This window comes from Cyanistes caeruleus, chromosome Z (genome assembly GCF_971803275.1).
Source record: "Cyanistes caeruleus chromosome Z, bCyaCae1.hap1.1, whole genome shotgun sequence".
Lineage (NCBI taxonomy): Eukaryota > Metazoa > Chordata > Aves > Passeriformes > Paridae > Cyanistes > Cyanistes caeruleus.
The window spans coordinates 28,609,430-28,637,284 of NC_141732.1; the positions used below are offsets into that span (position 1 = coordinate 28,609,430).

The following is a 27,855-nucleotide window of genomic DNA, read 5'->3' on the forward strand; positions in this document are numbered from 1 at the left end:
TCCGTTTCTCCCCCCGGCCCCGGGCTAGGGACAGCAGCAGCCCTTATCAGCCTTGCCACCTGCCCGGCCGGGGCAGAGGCGGCGTCCCCGGGAAGGAAAGGGGTTGTGCCAGGGAAGAGAGGAAAAGAAAACAAAAAAGGAAAATAAGAAAAAAAGGGAAGAAAAGAGAGTGTTTTGCGGGCAGTGGGGCCGGGGAGGAAAGGGGCCTCGCTGAGGGCGAAAGCCCCGGCGGGCCCGAGGGCGCGGCGGCGGCGATAAAGGCGTCCCGCCCTCCTCCCGGGGCCGAGGGCTCTGCCCTGCCCTGCCCTGCCCTGCCCTCGGCTCCCGTCCCTCCCTCCGTCCCCAGGGCCGTGCAGAGGCAGCGGGGCCGTGCAGCACCGAGGGCGCGGTGGCGGAGGGGACATGGGCCGGGCCCCGGGGCCGCCGCCGCTGCTGCTGCTGCTGCTGCTGGCGCTGCCGCGGGGTGAGTGCGGCCGGGCGGGGGGACTGCCAGCTGGAGCTGGGAGCCGGACAGCCCTTGCTGGTAGTGGTGGAGGATCTCCTGGTGGCGGTGGTGGGGGCAGCCCGTGCTGGTGTGCGTGTCCGAGTGTCCCCCGGCGATGGTGGCGGAGCATCCCTTGGGGCGGGGATGGTACCCGCGGCGGCGGAGGCAGCGGGAGCGGCGGTGGGTGCGGTCCTTGGCGCCGGCTGGTGTCTCCTCGACACCTGCTGCGGAGCTGGTGACAGCGACCTCGTGTCCTGCCGGGCCGAGAGGGCCTTGCCACGGCGGGAGCCGCGCCTGAGGCAGCACATGGGTAGGACCAAGACATTGAGGTGACTGTAGTGCTGGCAAGATAAATCGGGTGTTGTGAAGGACAAAGAAGTAATAAAATTTCAGCTGTAGTAATAAGGGGAGGCAGAGGGTGGAAACACGTTTTTTTAACTCCTGAAGCAACAGTCTGAGGACGATACTCCCGTGTCTTATCAAAAGATGGAGATATTGTAAGAAAGTTCTCTCCGTGGCTGTTTGTAAATTCAGTTTTCTCATCTGTGCTGGCTGCCGTCGCATGCCGGCAGTTTTTGTTTTCTGTTCGTATCAGAAACGCACATGCACACAAGTATATGAAAACATGGATAATTAGGAGTAGGATTCTGCAGTGCTTTCTACAGCCTGAAGGAACTCATAAATGCACTGTGAGTAAAACTGACATCCTGCACGTGTGGAAGGGCAGTTTTATCACAGTGATAAATTTGATGCATAAAAATACTAGAGTGTTCAGCTGCCTTCTCCTTCCAGTTATGTATTTAGACATTGTAGAGTGGTCAAAATTTTGTCAGAGAAGCTAAATATACAGTGATGTTAGTATTCTTATCAATTTCAGCTATCTTAGAAAAGTAAGAAAATTCCATACTTCTGTCAAGCACCATCAGACATCAGCTTGTGCAGTATTAGTTCTTTATCTTAAAATATAAAAAGGTGTTAACATGAGCATGTTTCATCTACATTAAATGTCATCTATGCTGACTTTAGTCATTTGGAAAGTGAGGGTATGTGTGATAATAAAAAGAGCTTATCGAGAAAATGGAGGAAAGTGAACCTAATGCCCTGAAAGTATGAATACAAAGAAGAGAAAAAAATTATATTTTATTCTAATTTTGTGTATATTTAAAGCCTTGTCAAACTGTAGTAAATTAGGTTGTGTGCTTCTCAACCACGTTTAATATAAATTAATTTCTAAAATTACTTTACTATAAGTCATTTTACTCCTGGCAGCATTCACAACGTTTTTTTGCGTAACACTTTTACCATACTGACACATGATACAAACAGATTGAAAAGTATCCCAAATGTCTATCTGCAAATAACAGAAAAAAACACAACAAAGCAGAGGAAACAGAAAAAAAGACAAAAGAGAAACAAATGCATATGGAGAAAAGATTAATAATATTGGGTAGAGCTGCTTACTGTATACCTTCTAAACCTTTCTGATTACTGAAGAGCTCTTTTCCTTGTTGTCAGAGAAGGATGAAGAAAAATGATCAGTGTAGTTATTTGTTGAATCTTTTCTGTTTATTTTTCATCTTTAGTCTTTTCATACAATAGCTGGGGTTTTCCTGCAAGTTTCAAGATGAGACTGGGGGACATAGTAGTCTATCCATGTGTTTCAGACTGGATTTTATCTCCGCTTTGAATTCTGTGCTGGTTATCCTACCATGCCACAAGGTATTTTACAAAAAAGATAATTGTGGTTTTTTGTCCTTAAAGCAATTGTGAACAGATCCATTCCTGATGTCTGTGCAACTTGCCACATTCATGCAACATGTCAGCAAAGTGGAGGAAAAAGTGTTTGCATCTGCAATTATGGATTTGTAGGCAATGGAAGAACCCATTGTCAAGGTAGGCTGCCTGTTTACAAAATGGAAAGAAACTCTGTAAATTCCTAAAATGCTCCTTCTCAAGCAGTTTCAATGAATTCTTCAAAGCAGGCTAAAAACTGTGTCATTTCTTGGCAGAATTTCCCACAGAATGTATTTGGATTGTTTTTCCTCACCAAAAGATTTCTACACATTCAGAAGCGTTTAATGTTTTGTTACTGTCTCTGATAGTGCCCTTCTTAGACCATTTTATACGTATGAATCAAAATGTGAATCAAAGAACAATGTCAAATGCTGTGTCTCGGTGTAACAGCTTACCTTGCCTAAAGGGGGTGGTCCCTCACCAACAATCTCCTGCTCTCCATCTCTTGCCTTTCTTTCACACAGCTCTGGCAGCTGCTGGATCCTGCACAGAGTTCAGGTGTCTCGCTGTAGGAAAAACACAGAATCATAGAATGCTTCAAGTTTGAAGGGACCTTAAAAATCACACAGTTCCAACCCCCTTTCCATGGCCAGGGACTGCTTCTACAAGACCAAGTTGCTCAGAGCTCCATCCAAGTGGCCTTGAACACTTTCAGGGATTGGGCATTGGGGCATCCTCAACTTCTCTGGGCAACCTGTTCCAGTGCCTTGGTATTCTCACAATGACGAATTTCTTCATAATACCAAATCTAAATTCATCCTCTTCCAGTTGAAAGCAATTCCCCCTTGTCTTAGCACTACAGGATGTCGTCCAAAGTCCCTCTCCAGCTTTCTTGAAAGTCCCCTTTAGGCACTGGAGGGCCATAATAAGGGCTCCCAGAGCCTTCTCTTTTCTAGGCTGAGCAACCCCCAACCCCTTCACCCTTTCCTTGTGAGAGAGGTGCTTCAGCCGACTATTATCTTCATGGCCTCCATTGGACTTGCCCCAGCAGTTCCATGTCCTTCCTGTGCTGGGCCCCCAGAGCTGGATGCAGGTTCCAGGTGGGATCTCACCAAAGCAGAGCAGAGGGGCAGAATCCCCTCCCTCCCCTGCTGCCCACGCTGCTTTGGATGCAGCCCAGGACACGTTTGGATCTCTGGGCTGGGAGTGGCCATGGCTGGGTCGTGTCCAGCCTCTCACCCCCAGCACCCCCAAATCCTTCTTGGCAGGGCTGCTCTTGATCCATTCTGTACCCAGACTGTAGCTGTGCTTGTATATGCCATAAGGAAGAGTGGAAGGAGAGACCAGGGCCCTCTGGTTTCAGCAGCTCTTAAACTCTTAGGTCAATTTAAGCTGTGTCATGAAGTGTTTTCACATTTTCATGCAGGGACAACCATTTCTGTTGTTCTCCAGCTTACCAGCAGTGTTTACATCCCAAATAATTTATAAAGGAAATCAGTAAGGACAAGTCTGGTTACTTGTGCGTGAGTGAAGGGGGGAGGGTACTCCACATTTCTTAATCTCTCTCTGATGTTTTCCAATTGTACTGACAGATAAAGATGAATGCCAGATTGGAGCCAGCAAAATCTGTGGAAATCATACACTGTGTCATAATACACATGGAAGTTTTTACTGTGTTTGCCTTGATGGATACCGAGCCTCCAACAACAACAAGACATTTATTCCCAATGATGGCACGAACTGTACAGGTAGACATCACACAGAATCCTGAGCATGACAAATCTGGAACTTAACTTTCTACTGCACAAGTATTTTTTTTTCCCATCACTGTAGAACTTCTTTTCTGACACTATATCAGAGAACTACTTGTTGTTGATGTGCTTGTTTGACTTCCAGGTTCCTAACAGCTATGAATTAGTTCCATTTGGAACTCTGCCATGTTACAAATCATTGCTTCACTGTCTCATTCAAACGAAGATCTTTAATGAAGCAGCAGCAGCTAGATTAACAAAATAGGATGATAGTTAACATTCCCCAGATTGTAATTTTTGTGTTTAGTGTAGAATATTAGCCTTGTTAGTGATGAACTGTTGTAACTGTTCAAGAGATGTCTGGATATAGGATTTTTCTGGAATTGTTTGAACATCATATAACATTGGAAACTATTTGTCAAGTAAACCAGCAGTAATTCTAAAGATAGCTAGCTTTCAACTAGTTATCTAGTTCAAAATTGCAAGAGTCCTCTTTCCAGATGCTTGAAGATGAGACAATGATAAACTCCTTTGTTTTCCTAGAAGAGCTGTGAGAATCTATGTAGAACTCTTCACGAAAGAGTTAAGCTTGGGCCCTATATTATTTAATGAAAACAAAAAAAAAACCTACTATGAAGTGCATCTACTTTTCTCTGAAATTTTAGACATAGATGAATGTGAGGAGTCTGGACTGTGTGGTCAAAATGCAAGATGTGTGAATACAGAAGGAAGCTACATGTGTTACTGCAATGATGGTTATAAATTAGAAACTGGAGAGCTTTCTTTTCATCAAGATGGAAAGACAGTTTCATGCAAAGGTGAGAGTCTTTGGATGCTCTTTTTGCTAGCGTATAGAATCACATGTTGAACCATAGTGTAGTGCCTGTTCTGGCCTGAGCTTCTCCAGGGAAGAAACCCTTTCTCTGGACTTTGCTTCCTGTATGATTTTTTTTCTCCTCTTGTATTCAGTTTGTTCCAGTGATGTCAGGATCCCAGAGTCAACGCCAGATATTCCTACAGGTTCTCAGCAGTGCTTCAGATGTGCTGGGTCACAGAAGCTTGATAATGTTATGAAAGTAATGTAGTTAGTTTCGGAGTAGAAAGGAAGTGTGTTGTAATCCAGTTGTTTATATAATCACACCACATAAAGGGGAAGAGAAGAGAGACTAGGTGTCTGATAAGAGAGCTTAGATGAATGAAAAAAAAACAAGGGGAGAGAAATACTCAAACAATAGTTTAGCTATTTATTACATGCTATGCCACCTGCATAAATAAATGGTTCAGCTTATGTTGCTGTAACAAAAAAACCTCAACCAAAACCAAGTTTCCATTTTGAAAATCCATCTTTAGTGAAAATTTTCACAGATGCAAACTGATAGCAGTGTAAGCTGTGGATATCAGAGTATGTAATGAACACAGGCATCCCAGGTGGAAGGAGCTGCCTAGATTATATTCAGCTTTTATTTCTGAATTATTGCCAGAACCATCAGTAAAGCTCACAGCCCGTAAGAGTTCAGTTTTTCTGACTGGAGTGCTCCGCTGTGTTTGCCAGAATTGCTGATAACCCTGCTTCTTATCTGACTGACTCGCTCCTCTGTATTCGGTGAAGTAGAGTGTCTGTACCGATTGTGTTTCTTGCAGAGTTGCACAAGGGAGCCCTGTCCAAACAGATGTGCTGGAGGAGTGCTGCTTTTGTATGCAGGCCTTTTCAATGAGATGAAGCATTTGGAGGGCAGAACAGTTCTTTTCAATTTATCCACTGCCAAGTGCTTCATTTTTCCCATGCACAGGGAAATAAAGCTGTGCACTGGCGTCTGATATTTTCCTCTGATGCTGAAGTATCATTCAGCCACTGCTGTAATGAGACTGGCCCACGCAAAGAACCATCACATTGTAGTGTCTCATCTTTGGTGTTGTGAATGGCTCCAGCTGTATGTTAGTAAGGGTGTACCTCAATAACTGCTTCCCTGTGTTCCTCCAACTATGGCCAGGACACTTCTTCAAATCTAGTATTCTACCCCTTTGGCAACCCCTCAGATTCATCAGATCGGGTGTATTTTGTGATGTGACCATCTAGTTCAGCTAATTTTAAAGCGGTCAGGTGTTGTGATTTATGTACTGTGAGACCTTTCAACCCAGTCTCTTTGCAGAAATCGGATGTGGTTCCCCTCCTGAAATGAAGCATGGCTACATTGTGGGGAACTACAGCTTGCTACCAGGAAGTGCAGTTCATTATGAGTGTCAAGAAGGGTTTTACAGCAATGAAGGAAAGTTCTCATACTGCACTGCAAATGAAACTTGGGAACCTGCCACTTTAAGCTGTAAAGGTGAAGAGTCTTAAATCTTTCTTAAATTCTTCATTAAGGAGGTTCATGCATGGGAAGTGTGTTTGTGAAGATAATAGACTTGTTTCTACAATCTGAATGAAATGTTTTTTCAAGATCTGGTTATTTGCAGAAAAAGAAGAAAGTAAAAGGACATGTTATTGTTTACCTTTTTCTTTAGTGTAGTGACATTTTTGTTGCTGCTTCCTGCATTTTTACAGACACTGCAGTGTGTCCTTCTGCTTGTGAGCTGAGGCTTACAGAAGACAACTAGATTTCTTTAGCATTTAATGGCTACTGAGTTGGAAAGCATCACTGACCTCTCATGAAAACATCAATTTTCCTGACACCTTGAGAAGTTTTGTCTGAAGGTTTGCTGTAGATGCAAAAGAGAGGCATCGTAGCATTCCACAGCTCTGGGTAGTCTCCGTAATTTTAAGAGCATTTGTATGTGAACAAACACTTCCACATCCCTGAAGCATTAAGTTTCCTATGACTGTCTTTAAAATGTACACTGGCTTTGGTGTTCTAATCATCCATTTTCTGGCAATATTACTGCTTAAGGGTGCATGATTCTTTTTTGTGTTCCTGTGAGTAGCTGGCCTTTGTAGGAGTTAATTGCTACTTGAAGTGCTAGCTAGCAGAATATACGCTGTGTGTAGCAATTCTACAGGGGAGAGTTGTCATCCTGGAAATTGCCACTGTCACTCAGTGAAGAGAGTTTTTTCTTCCTCTGAAATGACAACAGTCCTCATGGTTTCCAATTCTTTCCCTTTCTCGTTTTTTTCCCCTCTGAGAATGGATAGAAATGTAACATTTATGGGAAGTGAATAAATCAAAATAAGGGCAGTAAAACAATGTGGCTAGGAAAAACAAAATACCGTCACAAGAAATTCATAAGAAGGAAAAGATAAAACAATTATAAAACAATGAAACTAACACTTCCCCCCACCCCCCAAAATAAATAAAGGACAATGAATTTGAAAAAAGGGAGTGCCTCAAGTCTCAAGCAGTCCCTAGGGAAAGACTGAGGAATGCAATTCTTGTGAGTTGTTGATATATTTGTTTTTTGCTAATGTTTTTCAAAAGTTGTTTTTTCATATGTTTTTTTTTAAATTTCTACAATCAAACAGTAGGTCAGGTCAGACTTTCTTAGCACATAGTTAATTGAAATAAAATATATGATAAACCAAGAAACAGCTGAAAGTCTGAAATGTCAAACTTACTTCCTCCTTGTATTGCAAGCTCTTTTCCTGGTTTTCAATTAGGATTTCTCTTGTAAAACCAGAAAGTCTGATTTATTTTTTTTTTTTAATACTAGTAAATGTACCTTGAACAAGTGCTTCATTTTTTTGTGTGTGTGTGTGTGCATGTTGGCTTCTTTGCTTAAGCCTTATGTAGACTCTTGCCATAACAGGAAACTTTTGTATTATATGTTGTAACCTTTTCTATGGTTTTTAATTTTTACAGCTTTCGTGCGCTTTTTAAAGTTCTGCTTTCTAAAGGCAGTTTCTGCTCATCAGCTTTCCTTTGAGTGTTGCTCATAGCTAATGGTATAGAACCACCTTATCAGATGTAATCAGGTTTGTCAAAGCAGGAGAGTCTAAAGATTTAGAAGAAAACCAGGACTTTTCTCTATACAACAGCTAGACTGAGGAGGGAGTCACAGATTTAGCATGGTATTCTGAGAGAAAGATAGGAGAGTTTTGTTGGTTCTTTTATTTGGAAGCAGATGTTTGGAGTAGCTACAGCACTGTCAGTCATAGTAGGAATATTGCAGAGGACCTGAGGAAATGTTGCATTGCTACAGGAGAAGAGGGCTAGCTGGTGAAGATGAAAGAAATATTTATGTGAGTGCAGCTGTCATTGCTCCTGCTGGTTGACTAACAGGTCTGTCTTCCTCTTCCTTCATCTCCTCAGGTGTGGACTGTGGGGTTCCACCTCCTGTTTCGCATGCCACAGCATCTGTGGGTGGGACCACATACAGAAGTGAAGTTACTTACAAGTGTGATCATGGTTACCTGATGGCAGGCAGCAGTCACACTGCAGTCTGCAATGCCAAAGGACAGTGGGATGGCCCTGATTTGGTGTGCAAAGGTAAATAAAGTCTGCCTTCACATTTATTTAGCATAGATACCATTTAAATCACTGTAATAAATATCGGTCATCCTCTCTGGGCATTCAGTTTATACAATCTTCTGGCATAGAAAGTTGTCACAAAACGAAAACCATATATTGAACAGGGTTGGTTTTTTTGGATTTTTTTAATCTGTGTTGCTAATGAAGTTGCAATAAATTGTTAGAAGTTAACATTCCAAGAACATAATCCCAATGCATGTCAAGCATTGGGATTAGCATGAGATGAAAATACAGCCTAAATTGCTAACGTTTTTCCAGTTCAATATCCACTCTACTTTTCTGATAGCCATTGAAGCCTCTATCAGAAATCAAACTGCTGTTAGTTATTAACATACCTTCAAAATTCCTATATTTTGACAAATTTTGCAAATTTTGAATCCTCAGACATGCTGTTGCTATTTGAGATGAGTCAAGTCTCTTACAGTGCTCTTAGAGATTTGGAAAAATGTAGCCTAAAGAGCTCCATCAGTAAGATGAAACACAGAGGTACATTTAAAAAAAACAAAACCAAAACCAAAAAACTCTTCTGTTTTTGTTTTTGTTTTTTTTTTTAAATCTGGGCTCATATTCTTAATTAGGAGACATTAGAATAGTTACACACTTTAGTCAGTTTTCACATTTGCACAGCTTCACTTTTCCATTTGTTGGGCAAGAAATATCTTTTCAGCTTGATCCAGCAAGGATCAAGTTTTCAGTTTATTGCAATCAAATGTAGTAATTTTTTTTGAATGCTCCATGTGTATTTTATAACCACTCTCTGCTTTTAGAATGACCTTCAATATTCTTATTCTGTGTCATGAGTCTAAGTGGAAAGTTTTCAGTGTTACACAAGAATGTGCTTCTGCATTTCAGTCTGCTTACAGAATGGCCATGGGCAGGTAGCTGGAAAAGCAGGAGTTTTTGTGTCTTGTCACATACTGTCCTTGTATGAGTTAAGCACATGCCTGCATGTACATTAGTTATTCCAAGGCTTGTTCTGATGATTCATAGTAGATAAACTATACTCATCCATACTCATTGCTGCATGGAGAGGAAGGTAGTCATGATGGTGGATATATTGCCCATTATTAAACACATATGTTTAAATTTTTCTTTAAAGGTTATACAGATCATGATTCTATAAGCTTTGGTTTTTCCTTTTTTTTTTTTCTTTTAAGAGAATTTTAGAATCACTTAAAATTACTGAACAGTTAAAAAAAACTTGTTTGTTCCACATAGGTTTTAACGAGGGTAAGATTTTAATTCTTACAGTGTTTGCTTCTTATAACTGAAGTGGTATAGAATATTTTCTTCAGGTACAACATTCACTGTGAATTGAAAAGTAGATTCTACCCTAAATAATACTGTTCCATCTATTTGATCTTCACTTCTAATTTTTTTGTTCCCTGTTTTTATTATGCAGCTCACAAAACCAGAGCAAATGAATTAAATTATTAGTTCATTATCCCTGCTTTCTAATTACCTGTAAGTGGTTTGCATAATCTGTCAAATTTTCCCTCAGAGTTACTCATTCATCTTGTCTGTAGCAGCATCTTTTTCCAAAACCTGAATTAAATCCACTGAAAAAGGAACATAACCTTCTTGATGCTGTTCTTTCATGACACTCCTTGGACCAAATGTCTTTTTTAATATCTACTGTTACTAATGGTAGGTAAAATATAGGGATAAATAGCATGTGGAGGATAAGAGAGTGTTGTGGGAAGATAGACTTACTCATAAAAATCTGCTTAAAGATCCTTGCTCTCCATTTCTAATCAAGACACTTGGTCATATTGTAGGATAAATGCTGCACCCTGCTAGAAAGTCTTCAGCCACAAAATTCTGTGCTCTGATGAGCTGGCCTGATTTCTAGAAATCTCTAAGAAGTGGAAAAAAGCGAAGTGTAACTTGCTGAAAAAGTTCATTCTTCCATTTTTAACACTTTGTCTTGCCTTTGTATTTTCATTTCAAGGCTTTGCCTTCCTGTTTTTCTCTGTTCCAGAAATAGACTGTGGCAAACCTTTGCTGATTCCACACACGACAATGACCTGGGACAATTCTACCACTCTGCGGAGCAGAGTGTACTATCACTGTAAAGAAGGATATTATTTCAATGGAGACAGGAATTTTTCAGAATGCACAATAGATCAGTCATGGGAGAATATTACATACGTATGCAAAGGTAAGTATTACCGTACAAAGTTGCTGTTTAAATTGAAATTTAATTAGTTTGTCATTCCTGTTCCAAAATTAGGAACAGGAGGAAGAATGAAGGCAAGAAATCCCCTTCTAATTTATGATGTAGGGAATGTGGTGGTACTTTTAGATGGAAAGGTCACAAAAGAGACCATTAGCAATCTACTGGATGCCACATATCTTTCTATAGTCTTGCTTTTTATCTCAAACAGAAAGAGACTAATGTGACCGGAGTTTTATTGCTTCACTGAGAGCCTTCAGCTTTAGAAGTCTGTGGAGTAAGGGGCAGAAGGCATTTAAAAATATTTTCTTGTGAATTCAATATTGTAAAGTGTGCTCCAGTGCAAACAGTGGAAATTGAATTTGAAGCCCTTTATCTCTCCCTCTCTCTCCCCCTCTCTTTTTCTTTTGTTGCTTGTTTCGGTTTTTGTTCTTTTCTTGTAATGACAAAAGCAAAAATTTCTTCATGGTTGCCTTTCCAGCCTACATCTCATTGTCTGAATTTCATTCCAGAATTATTTTCTTAGTAAAGAATGAGTCCTGAGAAGGGAGATGTGTAACAAAGGTGTTGTCATACTGTGTGCTTGGAAACAGGAGGTACTGACATTTTATTAACAGCAACAACTAGCAGATGTTTTGGACCATGACTGTTGTGCTCTTTAGTGTTCTTCTGTGTCCTAAAAAGGAGTTGTCTTACTATCTATCACTAGTTCACTTGTCTATCTCTAGTTCTTAAGTAGCAATGCTGTCTTTTGCAGAAGATGGTGTTCATTTAGCTTTGAAACATCTTATGGTTTTTAAAAAGACTAAAAATGTGTCCTTGACTGCTGACAAGGACTTCACTTGACACAGAGGTACTGCATGAGGCCCCTCTTCCCTCACTTGACTTCTTGAGCATCTACTGCAAATGTAAAACATGTGACATCAAGTAAAATGAGTAAGTAGAAGAGCAGTTTTCTCAGCTGCTAAAGTGCCCAAGTGAACTGCTGTTGTTAAAAGTCATGATTCATATTTCTTTCAGGAAACTCACATGATGGTATTTTGTGAATTGATTTTGAAGCCAACATTGTGTTGAGTGACGAAGTTAGTCAGGTCTGTCAGTCTTTGCAGTGCCAAGTGTTGTCTTGAGTGCTCTGAAGTTTTGAAGGGCCTGAACCTGCAGACTGCACTCATAGGATTACCACAGATTTCGGCTAGAGCTCTGCTAGATTCTGGCTCCAGCTGCTGGATCAGAGGGCCAAAAAAGCCAATTATGGTCAAATAGAATGGTAAGGAAGAGTTACAAAAATAGCCTAATTAGTCCACACTCCTTTAAAAAAAATTACCCATCAACAGGAAATTGTTGCAAAATCTTGCATCTTCTTGACTTGTACATTTTTCAAATTTAGTAGAGGTAACAAATTGCTTTAAAATTAAATGAAATTTCAGTTTGTGAAGTGATGCCTTTGAGATTTAAGTGCTCTTAATGGCATATATAATTAATCAGTAATGCCCATTAAAATGAGAGAAAGTTATGTACCAGTTTATGTACCATTCCAAAATAATTTATGATAGATGTTGGAAAACCAATTGTCTTTTCATCCCACCTGAAAAATTACATTAGAAATAAGGCAGTTAAGAGAACATCCACAGGAAATTCTCTTTGACAATTAATTTCTTAATTTCTTAAAAAGTGGTTGCTATGGATGCCTTTTATTTGCATTGTTTGGTGCATTCTCTTTTGGGATATATGGTAAATATATATGTGTGTGTGTGTATACAAGAACTTTTCTAAGTAGCTAGTGTAAATATTAAAAAATATCATTACAAAGTTAATTTTACTTGTGGTGCTGATTGGATTAAGACACCAGTAAGGTAAGGCAACAGTAAGCTGGATTACAGTTTTTACCAGCCTCTGATTTATACACATAAAATGAGGTGATTGAAGTGCAGAGAACAGATAAGCAATTAAAGTACCTTCTGTCCAGTGTGCTCAGCATGTGAGCCTGAACATCTTGTGTAGCTGGTCCTTACAGAACTTCTTCTCCTGTGGAATAGAAGTGCTTGGTTTCCCAGAATCTCAGGACCAGTGTTTGAAGGACCTCTGGATGTCATCCAGTCCAATCTTCCGCCAAGGCAGGGTCACCTAGAGCAGATAACACAGGAACACGTCCAAGTGGGTTTGGAATGTCTTCATGCTTCCCTGAGCACTGTTCCAGTGCTCTGCCACCCTCAGTGTAAAGAAGTTCTTCCTCATGTTGAGGTGGAACTTACTGTGGTTTAGTTTATAGCTATTGCTGGTTATTCTGTCTTTGGGCACCACTGGAAAGAGCCTGGCTCCATCCTCTTGGCACATACCTCTGAGATATTTTCATTTATTTAATTGAAAAAATATAGTCTGTATTAGTAGCAAATGACATCTGCAACATCATTCACCACTTATAGAATTGAACAGGCTAAAATATACAAAAAAATCTAATACCTGGGATTTTTCTTTCCACTAAATTACTTGTATGCATGGGGATAGGTGGCAAGAGCTCTGTAGATGAACGTGCACATGTGGATTCTCTTTTAGCTACTTGCTGAAGATAAATGTCAGAGTGGAACTGATTCTGTCTGCTGTCTGGTGAAAAGGTTGATATCTTTGAATTTCTTGACATAATTTCTCCCTCTCCAAAACTCACTGGTGCTGTAACACTTGGCTTTTTTGCATTCTACCATTTGTGTTGTGTTTACCAGCGCCTGTCTTTCCTGGCTGCCAACTGCCAGGTGCTATTTGCATCTCTCTATCCTCTCCCAGATCTGCCTTTATTCCTCCAGGATTTTTTTTTCACCTTTCACCTCTGATCTCCAGGTATTTATTTGCTTGCTGTTTCTAGAACACTTTCTCTTGGAATGGGAAAAAGATTGTGAAGGTAACAAGAATGTAAGTGGGGTATCACTGAACTTCACCCACCTTGGTTAATCACAATTTAAAATTTATAGTGCTGAGGTATAGGCAAATGGAGGGTCTTTGCTTCTCCCATCTTATATGTGAATTTGAGTGTAAGCTGTTGATCAAAATCAGTTACATTTCAGACCTGGATGCTACTGTCTGCTACTGTGTGTTTCACAACCCAAGTTCCCAAGCTCTGTAACTCACTGCCACTGTTAGATTTCACAGTAGAATGAATGTTTCAAGGAACCTGTCTCCCTCTAGTTGCAGAATATTTTTTTCAGAGAAACCTTTGTGCTGTTATTGGATACTACGTTTATGCTGCTGGGATTAATGTTAATCCAAGACCTTTCTGTATGTTTGGTTGTCCCAACAAAGACACTGTGATCACTAGGAGTAAAGGAGAAAAAGCAGTCTCCTCAGAAAGCTGAAGACTTTGTTGTGGTAATTGTTCTGTACAGGTTTTCATGCTCTTTCACTCACATCCATTTAAAGTGGAAACTTTTGAGAAAAGATTTGCCAGCTATTCTGTGAATTTATGGTCATTGCCTGGTGGCCTTGTCCTCAAAGTTCAGAACCCTTTTGTTGTTTACTGCTTTATTTTCCCTTTCTTTTTTTCCCCACTGTATTTTATAAACTCGTAAGTCAAGTTGCAGATTTTCTTGCTAAGAAGTCATGTAATTACTCCCTCTCTTGTCCCCTCCTGCCTTCTTGTTAGGCATTTTAATTCAGATCTCTTGGATATGGAAACATTTTCCCTCTGTCTTTGAGTCTTTCTTGCTATTCTCTCTTTTAATAAAACTGTGTCTGATTTAAAGAGTACAACAACTGAACATAATCTTTTTCTTTGCGTTGATACAGAAGGCTAAGACTGCAGAGTTTTGGGGCAGTACTGTGAAGCAGATAACAATAACAATAAGCAGCCCTCAAATACAGTTAAACATACAGCTGTTTGTAAGAAATTTATTTTAGAGGATACGCTGGTTGATCTCTTTCTTCTGTCCTGGAAATATGGAAGCTTTCAGCAGCATTTCCAAATACAATGAATGTGGAATGGAGGAGTTAAAACTAGCTGGGAGATGAACTGGTCTAGTGAGTGAGGTATCTATTTATTGAATATATGGAAAGGGAGATAATCTTAGAAAGCAGTTTTATGGCAGTTCTAATAGTCAAAGAAAAAGAAAGAAAAACCTCTGCAAAATACATTAATGTTAATACATTGTAGTTCTAAATAGCTGCCCAAGTATGAAATGCTAGAAATTCTTAATGTACTGATTTATTTTATTGACAGCTTGATGTCCACATGCTACAAGAGGGCCCCTGTGAGATGGTAATGAAGTTTATATACAGAGGAAGGGTGCCCTGACCTGTGCTTGCTTTTGTAGCAGCACAGTGCACCTACTATTTTGTGAATATTCACTGAAGTATCTACCAATGCTGTCCTATGAATATCTTTCAATTTTTCAGCAGCTAAGTGTTTTTCAGCTTAGAATCTATATCAGATTGGGTTTGTGTGACCTAGGTCATGTAGTGAATGTAATGAGAAAACATGGTGGTAGGACAAAGGAATGACAATTTGAAGGCTGGTGAAGGAGAGGAGTAAATACGTTCACTGTTGATGTGAGTTGTAACCAGAGAGCTTTGTTTTTAGCTATGTGAGAATGTTATCTTGCCATGTGAGAGCAACTCTGCTGTGTCTAATGACAGCAGTAAGAGAGAGTGCTGAAAGAAAGTGTGGATGAGATGACCTTTCTCACTGTGCTGTGTCTCTGAGAAAGCCTGCTCTTGTGTGTAAATTAACAGAGGTGTCTTGAGGGATGTATCTCTGGTTGCTACAACTGTACTTCCTACAAGCTTGGTTCTGTGGGCTCCATTGTTTTAATCTAGTTTGTTTTGAAAAGTGTCCTTAATTTTAAGAATTAAGCTGTGTTACTTAATTTTATTTATTCTGCAACAAGAAAAAATGTCAACACCTTTTAAAAAGTAGCTCATGTAAATAATGAACCAAAACATTCATTCAGCTACAAATAAACTCTTTCTCAGTCTAACACAGAAGCTTTCTTAAAAGCTCCCTGGGTCAGTTTATGTAATACTGGTTGTATGTTTAAAGAGTTCACAGTCTTTAGCTCAGGACATGCTTCTTCAGTTAGCCTGTTATTTTAAGTTTAGCAGCCAACACAGTTAAGAGAAAGGTTTTTACCTAACATGTGCTTACCTTCTTTGGTTTTTTTCCTGTTTGGACAAAAAAGCAGAGCAAAAAAATAATCCAAGACCAAACCACATAAAAAGTAAGAAATATGCAATTGCTCCAAATATAAGATTTGCATAAGAAGTAATGATTTTCTTTCTATGTTCATGTTTTTGGTCACAGAGGAGGAATTACTCAGTAATATATCCATATTCAATGAAACATGTGTGAGGTGGCAAAGGAAAACTGGAAGACTGGGAGTGCAGGAAACGTACACAGTAAGTGATAATGGAAGTATTTGAGATTGGGACTAATTTTGTCCTCCTTGTATCTGCTGATTCAGCAGTGGATATTTGTTTTGTGGGTTTTGTTTGTATGGTAGTTTGTCTTGATCTTCCCAGTGGAGTGCCTAGAAACCTACAGGTAACTGGCTGGGTTAGGAAAGAAGAAAATTCCTGTGCTAAAGGTAGGTGAAAAACTCAAAAGCTTCAGGTTCTCATTCCAGTAAATCACCTAAATGCCTGCTCAAATCTGTAAGAGTTTACAGCATAAGTTTAAGTTTTAGTGAAGTTCCATGGAAGAGCTCAAGCTCACATTGCCACAGAAAACACTTCAAAACTTGGGCTCTGTCCCTGTCTTTGACAAACATCTGAACTGAACTGTGTATCACTTGCAGATTCTGGATATAACATGTTTTAGAAATGCAAGGTATGTCGAAATAGTGTGCTTTGCTCAAAAGGTTCAACTAATGTATATCTGAAAATTTTAGAACAGTTTTTCTTGGAAATTGCAAACAACCTTTGTAACTGTTTTGTGGTTTTTTGGTTTGTTTTTTGTTTATAAGAATAAAAATAAAAGCACAGATTCTCAGAAACAAAACAAATAGTCTGGTCAGTGTTATGGAAAGCCAAAACAACATGATAAGAATTCCTGTGTTTTCACAATGACATCCCAAGAAAGGGTTTTGCATGCATGTGTGTTGTTTGGTTTTGGTTTCTTTCCTTTCTTTTTAGTATGTACAAGTAAGGAAAAAAAATAAAAGGGGTTATTTTGGGTGTCCAGGGTAAGTGTATTAATGTGGAAAACATTTCAAGGTTGGATAATAATTTTGGAAAACAACCCATCTTTCTCCTCCTATGTTATAACCAAAGTATTTTTAATTTGTATACTTTTATTGAGCACTGCTGAGATGGAAAACAGCTTCCCAGTTCCCATAACAGGTCAAAACTGGTTTTTATATAGCCAGTGGTAACTGGCAGGCTGTGGATCTCTTGTATGATGTGTTCTGAATTCAGCCATCTGAAAGACACTTCAGAATAGCCAGAGAAGGTGAGCTTTGTCTGTCCCTTCATGTCATACAAGCAACAGATTTCTTTTTCACTACACTGGGACAGTGTTAGGCAAGCTCATCTTTTACTGTTTGGCATTCCATCTTGCTACTGCTTCTCTAGGGTAAGGGGGAAAAAGTAATGAAACGGAAAGAAAGTAACAAGTAGATGCAGTTTTTATCTGTGTGCTGTAAACAAGAAACAGTATGTGCTTACACCTTACTATTTGAGTTGGAGATCTTAGTAGGGTTCACAATAGATTAGGTTCCTAATAGATTGGATTAGATTCCATAATAGATTCCTTCTATCAGTTGTAGAAGTATATGAAAAAAATATGAATAATTTTAACAGACAGAAGAAATAAAGATCCAGTTTATTAAGACATCTCGTAGCTAGTCAAAAACCTAGATACTTCCCTTGAACTGGTACTCTAAACCAGATGAAATCCTGTGTTCCCTTTAAGAACCAGTAGGGTTAAATAAACAAGTATTCTGAATTTTGGAGAGCCAGAACAAATTGCACTGTTTTCTTTGTTTCAATAGTTTCATATACTGGGACAAAGACTGGATGAGAAGATGTTCTCAGAAGATGTGATATTTAACATCAGTACAAGTGAAGATAATCCAAAGGTGTGTTTAGATCTGAATTCTGGAAGTAACTACATGGTGAATATAACGACCATTTCTTCCACAAACATCACCGTCTCTGTTACAGTAGCAATTCAAACAAAGGGTAGGTTGTGTTTTGTATCTTATGTGCTTATAAAAGAACATACTGTACTGCAGAGTTCACTGATTTAAGTCTAACAGGAAAAGGGGCTGTTTCCTAGAGTTCATAATTCTTTATGCTGACTACGCACATGTAGCTACTGTCAGCATCCTCTTTTTCTGCAAGATGTTTTTCTTTCTGTTCACTTGGCCATTGACTCTTTGAGCAAGGAGAGCAGTGGCAGTAAGTGCCCTTCAGAAGGCTTTGGCAAATTTGCTTTTTTCAGGACTTGCCTTCTGGCTGAGGCAGGATTAGCACAGAACTTTGCTCCATGGTACAAAAATGGTTTCCATTTTTGCCTTGAAATATGGTTCTCTGCTTGTAGGAGAATTCCCTGTTGCTTGGCTATGTGACACTGATCTAAGTGATATGAGCATTACAGACAACGCTCCTATGTTTGCCAGTGATTAACAGGGTTCTGGCAGTTACCAGTAATTTTACAGAAGTCATGTTCTAACAGTGGATTTCTGTAGTATTTTAGTCATGGAGACTTTAGGCTTAGCTTATGACATACTAATTCTGGTGAGACAGACCTTGAGAAATAATTGCTTTTGGAATCCACAAAAATGCTTTTGCTCACATGCTTTTTCCTAAAGGGCATCAACTATGTCAAATTGTTCTGTGATAATTTCATTTATATCAGGAGGCCTGTACCCTTGATATTTCTGTCATTATAACCTTCTAGGTCTGGACAAGTACATTGTGTATTGCATTTCCTGAATAGCATGCTTGGGTTTTTCCAAAATCCGATTTATCTGGAAAATGATCATGTTTTACTTATCTTGTTTGTTCATTAAAAAAGAAATGATAACCTACCCGTCTGTCTCAGAAGAGAATGAAATTTATGACTTCTCAAAAAATTTTATTCTCAGCTACTCATATTCAATTAAGTTGAAGGAGGTAAAATTTTTAAATATAAGTTGATCTCTTTTTAAATTGTCTCTACAGTAAAGGAAGCTTTCAATAATGTATTAATTTTTAATGATACCTGCTTGAAATGGAGGAGAAATGTCAGGGGAACTGGTGTGGAAGACAGATACTCAGTAAGTGACAATCTACATTTTGAATCTAGAAAGCGGTTATTATCAATCAAAGACCTAATTTTTCAAACACGCACTGCTAGCAGTGTTCCTCATTGTAATAAAACGTCTCAAAAACCCCCAAAGAATAATATTGCATAGTGGCCAAAGAAAGACCATGCTCTCTTTTGTAGTCCCATTTATTGCTTATTTTTCCCATACTTAACTCTTAATTTGCTCTCCTTATCTGTACTTTCAATTTTGCCATGTTCAGGCAAACAACTCACACAACTCTATTCCAGTTCCACTGAGTCAGTTCTCTTTGCCTTGTGGTATGCCTTCAGTCTGCCCTTATCCCAGCAGGGAATTTCTACATGAACTACTTCTGCCAGGACTCTTGACCACCTGCTGTTGTCTCAAGTTTCCCTGTGCCAGGAGGCACTAAGAGATTATCTGAAAGCATAGGATCTGTTTAGAGGAAAATTAATGCACAATTAATATCCAGCAAGCATTTTAGTTTTCATTAACAGAGAAATCATTTGATCAGGAGAGGCTTTAATTTAGTTACTTCATGATTATTTCAGTCATTAACAATAAAACACAAAATCCTATTGAAACAAAAAAAAGAACCCACGAGTCTGTAAATTTCCCTGGAAATATAGGTGTCTGTAGGCAGATCCCAGAGTGTAGCTGGTATTTTGAACATGGGTAAAAATAACTTAATTTTGTCTCAATCCTCAGGGTGATGTGTTCACGTGAGCTTACTTTTATAATTCACCAGGAGGGTATACTTCAGTGAAAGTGAACTGTTACTGGAAGCCTGTATGTTATACGGCCTAGGGCAAATTAATAAAAAAGAAGATAGACTAGGAGAAGTGAAAGAACAAGGAAAATAGTGGATCTGATCAAGATAGATCAAATTTTGGAATCTGACTATCAATGCCAACAGTTTTGACACTTCCTATGCAGTGCTCTCTCCTTCTGTTTCCTCTGATTAAGAGAATGAGATGGCTGAATGCAAGTAATGTATTTTAACATTTCAATTTTCATGCTGTGATTGTTTGGTTACAGTTTCATGTGCAAGGCCAGCGTTGGTATCAGAAGAACTTCCATCATGAAATGACCTTTGAACTTTCCACACACAAGCAAGCTCCTGAAGTTTGTTTAGATTTGCAACCAGGCACCAATTACTCTATTAATATTTCCATGGTAGCTTTGAATTTTTCGCTGCTTGTTTCTATGACAACACAAATTACAGGTGGGTCTTGCCATTTATTTTATATACTTACAAAAGCACCTAGTGGGTGTAAGAGACTCAACTGAATATGCACTGTTGATCTCAGTGCTTTGTGGTGGGCTGTCAAAGTAGTCTTTCCATGCTCAGAATTGTCCGTTATTTGTTTTCATGGATTTTGTAGAGTTCAGAGGCAGAAGGGGGAGGAAAATTGAGGTGCAGAGTGTTAATGTGTCATTGTGGGACATCAGGGAAAAGATAGTTTGGTGGGTTGGACACAAGACTGGTACCAAGGACAGCTGAGTTAAATTCCCTGCCCTGTTAGAGGCTTAGTCACTTTTTAAGAAAAAGTTTTCTCCATAGTAGAGTTAATAGCTCAACTGCACTTTGTATGGTATGGGTATTTGTGACAACAGAAACAGATTATCACTAAAGTCTGCAAGAATCCAAAGTATCTGCAATTACCTCATACAGATACTTTTGCCTCTAATTGGCAGAGTACAAAACATAAAAGACAGTTGAGCAAATAAGCTTCTGAAGGAAGAGCCTTGGCTTCAAAACAGCAAGATGTACGTCACTAAAACGCCACGATGGGAAACATCTTATGGGTCTTTTTTTGCTTAGAACAGTTTTCACCATCCTTGTACTATCACACTCTCTGTATCAGGTGAAGTGCAGTGCAGTGTTTGATGATGATATCATTCTTCCTCTCAGGGACATGAATTACAATAGGTAAAAAACATGAAAACTCTCTGAGTGTCTGTAACTGTGTTCAGCCACTAGATGGAATCAATTCTCTTCTGACTGCTTCAGAAGAGTTTGAAATTTCTGGTTTGAAATTGATAGTATTGCTGTATTTTCAGTAGTAAATCTGATGGTTTTAAGCTTCATGAATGCAAAACATCTCTTTTTTCTTAAAGGTTCTGTTTAAGATATACAACAACCTGTTTGTTTCTTCTTTTTTCTTTTTTTTTTTTCTTTTTTTAATGAAATTACAGTAATGATTTGGAAATTCCTTTTCACAAGTTTCCGAATTGTCACTACTCAGAAGTAGTGCCCAAGCGTTCATGAATGTATGTGTCTTTGTAAAAAAGTTACTAAAATACTTCAGAATTTTGTTGATAGAGGTCATTTTTGAATACATACTCAGAGAAAAGGAAAAGCTCTTTACTCTGTCGTCCTGTGGTATTTCCTCAATTCTGCAGGATTGCATCAGGTCCCTTACTCAGCAGAGCTCTAGAGAATGCTTTGCAGCAGGTGCTGTGTGAAATGGTGTTTGTGTCTTGGCAGCTGGCATATTTTCCTCTCTGCTGAGTTAGTGCTTAACAAACGCACATGCACAGCCCCAGGAAAGGTCTTGGCATAAAAGTTAGGTCATTTCCATTTTGAAAGAAGATTTTATTACACAAGTCCCTAGTGGTAGTTATCTTGTTCAATAAGCAATAAAATATAGGTGTTACTCTGTCATATTAGGAGTCTTTATATAAAACTTGATGTGCAAACACTTATTTTTTGACTTCCACTGAAAAAAATATAAAGTATGTATTGTTTAAGTTTTTGCAGAAAATACAGAAAATTAAAAAGTCAATTATGATCTTTCTGCAAAACTTGCCAAATAATGGAATTTAAATAAGATTAATTGTGTTGTCATCTCATCTAAGATGGAAAGGATACAGCTGAAATAATTCATAATAATAAGAAGCAGTGTTGCTTTGACTTCTGTGTCTTATGTCTTGGAATTGTATTACAAGCAAGCTATATTGTATATGCAAGCAGCTTAATTTATATAAAAAGCTGTAATTTAAGAGTAGGTGTATAATCTTCATCTTCATTTGTCCAGTTATTTTGTAATCATATATGTATTTTCCATGGTGGATGGAATGATCTCAATTTATCTGCCAAATTAATTCTGAAAAGTGGCTATATTAGCTCTGATGGTTTTCTAGATAAATGGTATTGTAAAAATGCAAGATACGCCTTAACACAGCAGCTGTAGGGAAACTGAGACTTACAAAAGTGTTTTACTGATTATGTTCTCATGGGTTGTTTAGGGTTTCATATGCCATCCTTTAAGAGGCACATGATCAGTTGGTCTGTTCCCACAGCTGGGGGCAAATGCAGATGTCGTGTCTCCTAGATATTTACAAGCTTTCTGCATTTTGAAAGTCTGGAAAATCTTAACTGCAGAGTTTCAAATACTGTGAATAGACATGTCCCAGACAATTGGATGATCACTGCCTTACAAACCTAATTTCCTGACAAGGATAGTGATTGTGTAAATTTTTAGACTGTTGCAGAATATAGTAAGTATGTAAATGCTAGCAGTTTGTTTGGGTATTTTTTTCAAAAAAACAAAATTTATGAATACATGTTATGAAAGTTACTTCTATATCCTGAATATCTATACCTATGCCCATATCCATGCCAAATAAGAATATGTAACATCCATTTTATTTCTAAAAATAAAAAGCCAAGAACTTGGACCTAAAAGCCTGCTTTCCTCCCTGGCAAAAAAAATAGTCCCTTCTAAAAAAATAGTTCAGTTCCATACAATTGTTCCAACAAAGCTGGTTTTTCCTGTCATCTTGTGGATGGTAAATACAGTCTAGAAAATGCATCATGGATCATTGTAACAGGTATCTTGCACGGTCTTTTATGTTGTCTTAATTTATCTTAAAGAAACTCTCACCACTTACCTACTGGATATAGGAAATTGAGTCACTTATCAGAAATTATTAGGCTGTGATTTTATTGTAGCTGTAAAAAGATGGTAGAAAGATTGTGATTTAAGCAAGGAATCCCATGTCCCTTTCCAGAGAATGAAAGGAGTGTCTTGTGGGCATACTTGTGATTATACTACTTACACATGGCTCTGTTCATTTTCCTTTATTAAGGCATGCTCAGATGAGGCATTGCTCTTAATTTCACTACCTAATTTTACATATGAATTTAAGATGATTGAACTTTGTAACCATTTCTTACAAGTGTTTGAAAAACAGGGTAATAAATAAGGAGCTAGATCTCTTTCACTTTCATTGCTTATGTTCTGAATAATTCTTTCAGTTCAGCCACATTAAAATTCTATTGATATTTGAATCTGTTTTTGAGCTTTGCTTTGGCAAATTCTTTATGAAGATTCTGGTGTTTGGGGAGTTCATACGTGCCTATGTATTTACAGAGTCTGGTTATCTTTTTGTTTTTGTTTAGAGTAGACCACTAGGACCTAAGACATAGTAAGACAGAAGTGTTTCTGGACACTAGAAATAGATCTTTAGTGCCTGAGTTACTGATTACCTGTCCTTCTTTTAAAATAATTCATATTAGGTTCGATTATGATTTCTCATTGCTTTTCATCCTCTTGATTTTCTGCTTAGAATCAAGCTGTATTTTGAGTTTGTTCAGGGCATACTATTCACACATGCTGAAATTTCTTATATATTTGTACATGTACTTTCCAGGGGGTTTGAGTAGGCTTAACCTTGAGTCTGTGTGCCTCAGATAGTTGTAGTACTTCCTATATTTCTCAGCTGCTGTTCTTTTTGGTTTAGCCCAGCATCCACCTGCAGGGCACATACTTGTGTGTGTCTCATCTCTGTCTTCATATGATGATGTGAGTGAGAAAGTAGACTCACAAGCAGAGAGTCTAGAAAGTGACTTGAATAAGAAGAATGCATTCCATCACATATCAAGTATAATCTTCTAGAATTCTGCTCCTTTGCCTTGATGTGTGGAAAATGCATGGTATTACAGATCAGATCGTGATGTCCAATTTGTTCTTCTGCCTATGGATGTACACACCTACATAAAAGATAGACTATTGTTCTGACCTCTTGTAGGATAGAAAAGATTTATTCTCATTCTTTCATAAAGGCAGTTCTTTAAGGTCTGGAAAGGGAGGGAAAACCCAAAATCTACTTTGCAGAGAGGAAGTAAAAGACTGTTGGAGGTGCGGTGATCTGACAGCTCTTACTCCGAGACCATAGGATGTACCTCCAGAGAAACCATAGTAAAGCGTGCAGTATCAGATTGTGAGAATTGACAAGAAGGAAGTTTCTGATTTATGTAATGGGGAAAGAGAAGTGATGAAAACATGAGCATGGTTACTTATTTTTTTAAATGTAGGGGGAACTTAGTTGCCAGTCATGTAAACAATTTCATACATATGCATGCACTTTGTATTTTTGTGCATAGACTATTTAAACGTGTGATAATTAAATTCATATGAACATCACTATCATTTTTCTGAACTCCTCCATAATAAGAATTTTTCAAAGTATCTGTGAACTCATGAACAATCAGATAATTTCTTTTATTCTTTTTACAAAGCAATTGGTATCAGTGGCACAGTCTATGCTTTACAGCCAGCAAAGCTGCAAGAGGAATAAACTCTGCTTTCCATACTGTCTGCTTTGGGTGGATTGGTCACGGAAGAAAAACAAGCAAAAGAAAACATGGTGTCTTCTGTCAGGCCTTCTAGTGGAAAGCAACAAAAGCACCTTGCTGAGTTTTCCCTGACCAAATCTTCCTCCTCTCCCATGGCAAGTGCCTTCATTTTAGTATATATGAACATATGCCAGTCTCCTGTGCCACACATCCAATTTAAGCAGCTCCAAGTTGTGCAAAGGACCAGTGCACTTGGTCAAGGTCCAGGAGGAAGGGAGAGCTGCAGAATGCTGAGCACAGGCAGGGGATGTAAGAAGTGGCTGGTACTGTAAAACTGGGTGCTCACCCTCAGAGTCCAGCACGGTGCTGCACCCCTCTGCTTGCCCAGCCTCTGCTTACCTAGGCAAGGTCCTGTCCTCAGCTTAGGAAGTGAGGTGGGAGCAGTGATGGCTGTTTGCAGGGTCCCAGACCTCTTTCACTGAGGTTAGGAGGCTGTCATACCAGGTCCCCTCTTGTGGAAGGACCAGGCAGGCCCCTAACCCAAAACACCCAGAGCCAACAGCAGGGAGCTGCCATTCTGCTGCCAGACCCTGAACGCCTCCCCCACAGAACAGCAGATGTGAGCACTCAGCACACCTCATTCTGTTCCCAGAGATCACAAGGGAAAGGTGCCGCAGGAAGAACCGGAGCAGATGACAAACCACAGAAAGGTTCAGGTGGGGATGAGCCAGGAGATGGGGATCACCCTGGCGCCCCTACACGCGGCAGCAGAGGCGGGCGACCGTAAGGCAACCTAGGAACGATCGGGACGAGAAGCAGCAAGACGCAGGCGAGTTTGAAGGTGGAGTTCCTGACCCAGAGGAGCTCTGCAGCTGGAACCGGGGCCCTTCAGGCCCTGCTCCGACACAGAAATCACCCGGCGGGCGCCAGCTGCCTCCCTGCGCCTCGCGTGGCTGCCGATGGCGCTCGCGGGGTGAGGGCAGGCCGGCAGGTCACTTGCTGGCACAGAGGAGACCGAGAGGTGCCAGCCGAGGTGGCCTAAGGCGCATCTCCCCGCTTTTATCTTTCTCTCCTGGCCTAGGGCCGTTTCACTTCAAAGACACGCCGGCCCTGGGCAGCGCTGGCCCTGGCAGAAAGGCCGGTTTGCGCAGCAGAGCTCGGGCTCCCGAGGCCCAGGAGCCGGGCCCGCAGCAGGCCCGGGCACGGTGCAGGCAGAGCCGGGCCTGGCCGGCGGCTTCATCCGCACTGCCGGACTCGCTCAGCTCACACCTTTCTCATGATGAACAGGATGCTGTGACATTCAGCCACAGAGCAGGGAAACAAAGGCCACAGTCAGCAGAGAGAGAATCACATGAGTCGGATTTCCAGAAATGACCAGTCTTTAAAGAAGATCTAAATTATTTTTTCTGTGGATGCGATCTTGATTTATTTATTCTCCTTCCTTCCCTCTCTTCACATCATGTTCCTCTCTAACTGAAAAATCTCTTCTCACTCTGTACTAGAACAATATATATTATTTTTTAAAATTATTTTAATTATTTTAATTATTATTTTAAATATATATTATATTTAAATATGTACAGTAAAGTTAATTACTTTTCAAACAGTAGTACAAACAGTAAACAATGTTTTTTATTGTATTAATATCTCTACCTTATTTTATCTTTACTTTTACAGCAGTATTTTTTATTTCCTTGTTTTCAATTCAACAAAAACCTTTTGGGCGTAAAGCCCATGTGATGCCCGAAAGATAGGCTGGAAATAAATCCCCAGAGACTGATGTCTATAGAGCAGGGATTTGTTATTTGCAGGGCTGGTGGTGAGGGGGATGTTTCCACCTAATTTGCCCACCTTTGTCAAGTGCTGTGTTACATGTGTGTATATATATATGTGTGTGTGTGTGTGTTTGTGTATTCATATGTATACAGTAAGTATTGCTTAGTGTTACTATATCACTATAACATCATCATATATGTGCTGAAACTAATTTACATAGTATATTTACGTATATTTACATAAATCTCATGGTTATTAGTTCTTTTGCGCTGCACTTGTGCCTCCTCACTTCATCAGGAGTGGGTCATCAGGGGTCTTTGATGAAGGCTTCCAAGGTTTTCCTCACATCTGAACTTTTCAACTTTCTCTTTGGAGCACGCACAGTTATGCTCTTCGTTGTTCTGTCTGGTCCTAAGTGGCCTAAATTCTTTATTTTGTGGTTAATTGCCTTTACATTTGCCAATTTCTCAGTAGTACTATAGTTATCAATCTCTGAAGCTATCCACCTGCTGAGTATGTTCCTCTATTTTGATTAAGCAGCTAGTTAACCATATAGTAGCTATTACATTGTATAGGAAGTAATTTATATCAGGTTATATAGGTATAGAAGGTTATAATTTAGGTTATATTGATATTGGGTTATATAGATATATCAGGTTATATTGATATCTCATAACTCAACCTTAATAAGCACCTTGTGACTTTGACCTAAATCACATGAAGGAAATCCCTTGTTTGCAGGAAATTAAGATCATGCAAATGCTCTTGTTTCACTAAAGGGTTTTTTTATTTAAAACCCAACCTTAAAAGGAGTCTTTGATTTGACTTCTTTGAACTGTCAAGCTCGGTGAAGGGTTGCCATGTGATTTTGGACTTTACTGTTCAATACCATTATTATTTTTAAAGCTTTGTAATTGCCCTTACAATGTAACACCAAACAGGCTTTAGCTCCAGCATTGAGGTGTGTGACGATTCTTGGCACTTCCTGGCATGTATTTTCTTTCCTGTAGCTTGCCTTCATGTTCAAAGAGAAAATCAATAGATGGATTCTTATTGTAGAAAATTAGCCTTTATATGAAATGTTTGAATGTCACTAACATAAGACTGCTATGACAAGGAAGTGCTTAGAGTGGGGTAATCTCTGGATATACTTTCCTTTTTTGCTATGCTCTTCTCTGTTTTCCTGATGTTTCTACAGATATGTTAATCTATTCTGTTGCTGAGGACTTAAAAAAATCAATTCTTTAAGAAAGACAAGGTGCTAACAGCACTGGAACAGACTGGAGGATCTTGATTTCTTCACACAACTCACCTAGTGCAAGCCCTTACTTCTCTGTAGTATTCCCCTTTCCCTTCCCTCTTTTATTAAAAAAGTCACAGTGGGAAAATACTTCTTATGGAATAACTCCTTCAGAGTTTGTTTTTTGATCACCAAAGCAAAAATTAAACTACTCTTTTCAATATTATTATTATTATTATTATTATTATTATTATTATTACTCCTTCACGTTGCTACAAATTGTTCACTCTTTTTATTAAAACAGGTAGATTGTCTTCTGTGTGCTTGATGTTTTTAATAACTAGTATTTTTTTTTTACCAGAAACTAAACACAGCAAAAGACTGTCCATGTTTTTTTC

General features: G+C 39.2%; 1 protein-coding gene across 2 annotated transcripts in view; it reads left to right on the forward strand.

Annotated features, from left to right (window-relative positions):
* The first annotated feature begins 332 nt into the window (after nucleotides 1-332).
* Nucleotides 333-27,855, forward strand: part of SUSD1 (sushi domain containing 1) — a 41,672-nt gene continuing 14,149 nt past the window's right edge. Inside the window, exons 1-11 of one of the 2 annotated variants that reach the window (XM_086869621.1) lie at nucleotides 333-463; nucleotides 2,246-2,377; nucleotides 3,811-3,966; nucleotides 4,635-4,787; nucleotides 6,120-6,296; nucleotides 8,214-8,390; nucleotides 10,414-10,593; nucleotides 15,893-15,987; nucleotides 17,580-17,769; nucleotides 18,754-18,848; nucleotides 19,896-20,082. In XM_086869621.1, coding sequence (XP_086725747.1) covers nucleotides 403-463; nucleotides 2,246-2,377; nucleotides 3,811-3,966; nucleotides 4,635-4,787; nucleotides 6,120-6,296; nucleotides 8,214-8,390; nucleotides 10,414-10,593; nucleotides 15,893-15,987; nucleotides 17,580-17,769; nucleotides 18,754-18,848; nucleotides 19,896-20,082 — 1,603 coding nt within the window. In that variant the 5' untranslated portion in view covers nucleotides 333-402. The remainder of the gene's footprint in view (nucleotides 464-2,245; nucleotides 2,378-3,810; nucleotides 3,967-4,634; nucleotides 4,788-6,119; nucleotides 6,297-8,213; nucleotides 8,391-10,413; nucleotides 10,594-15,892; nucleotides 15,988-17,579; nucleotides 17,770-18,753; nucleotides 18,849-19,895; nucleotides 20,083-27,855) is intronic. The other variant, XM_086869622.1, reaches the window with a different exon arrangement.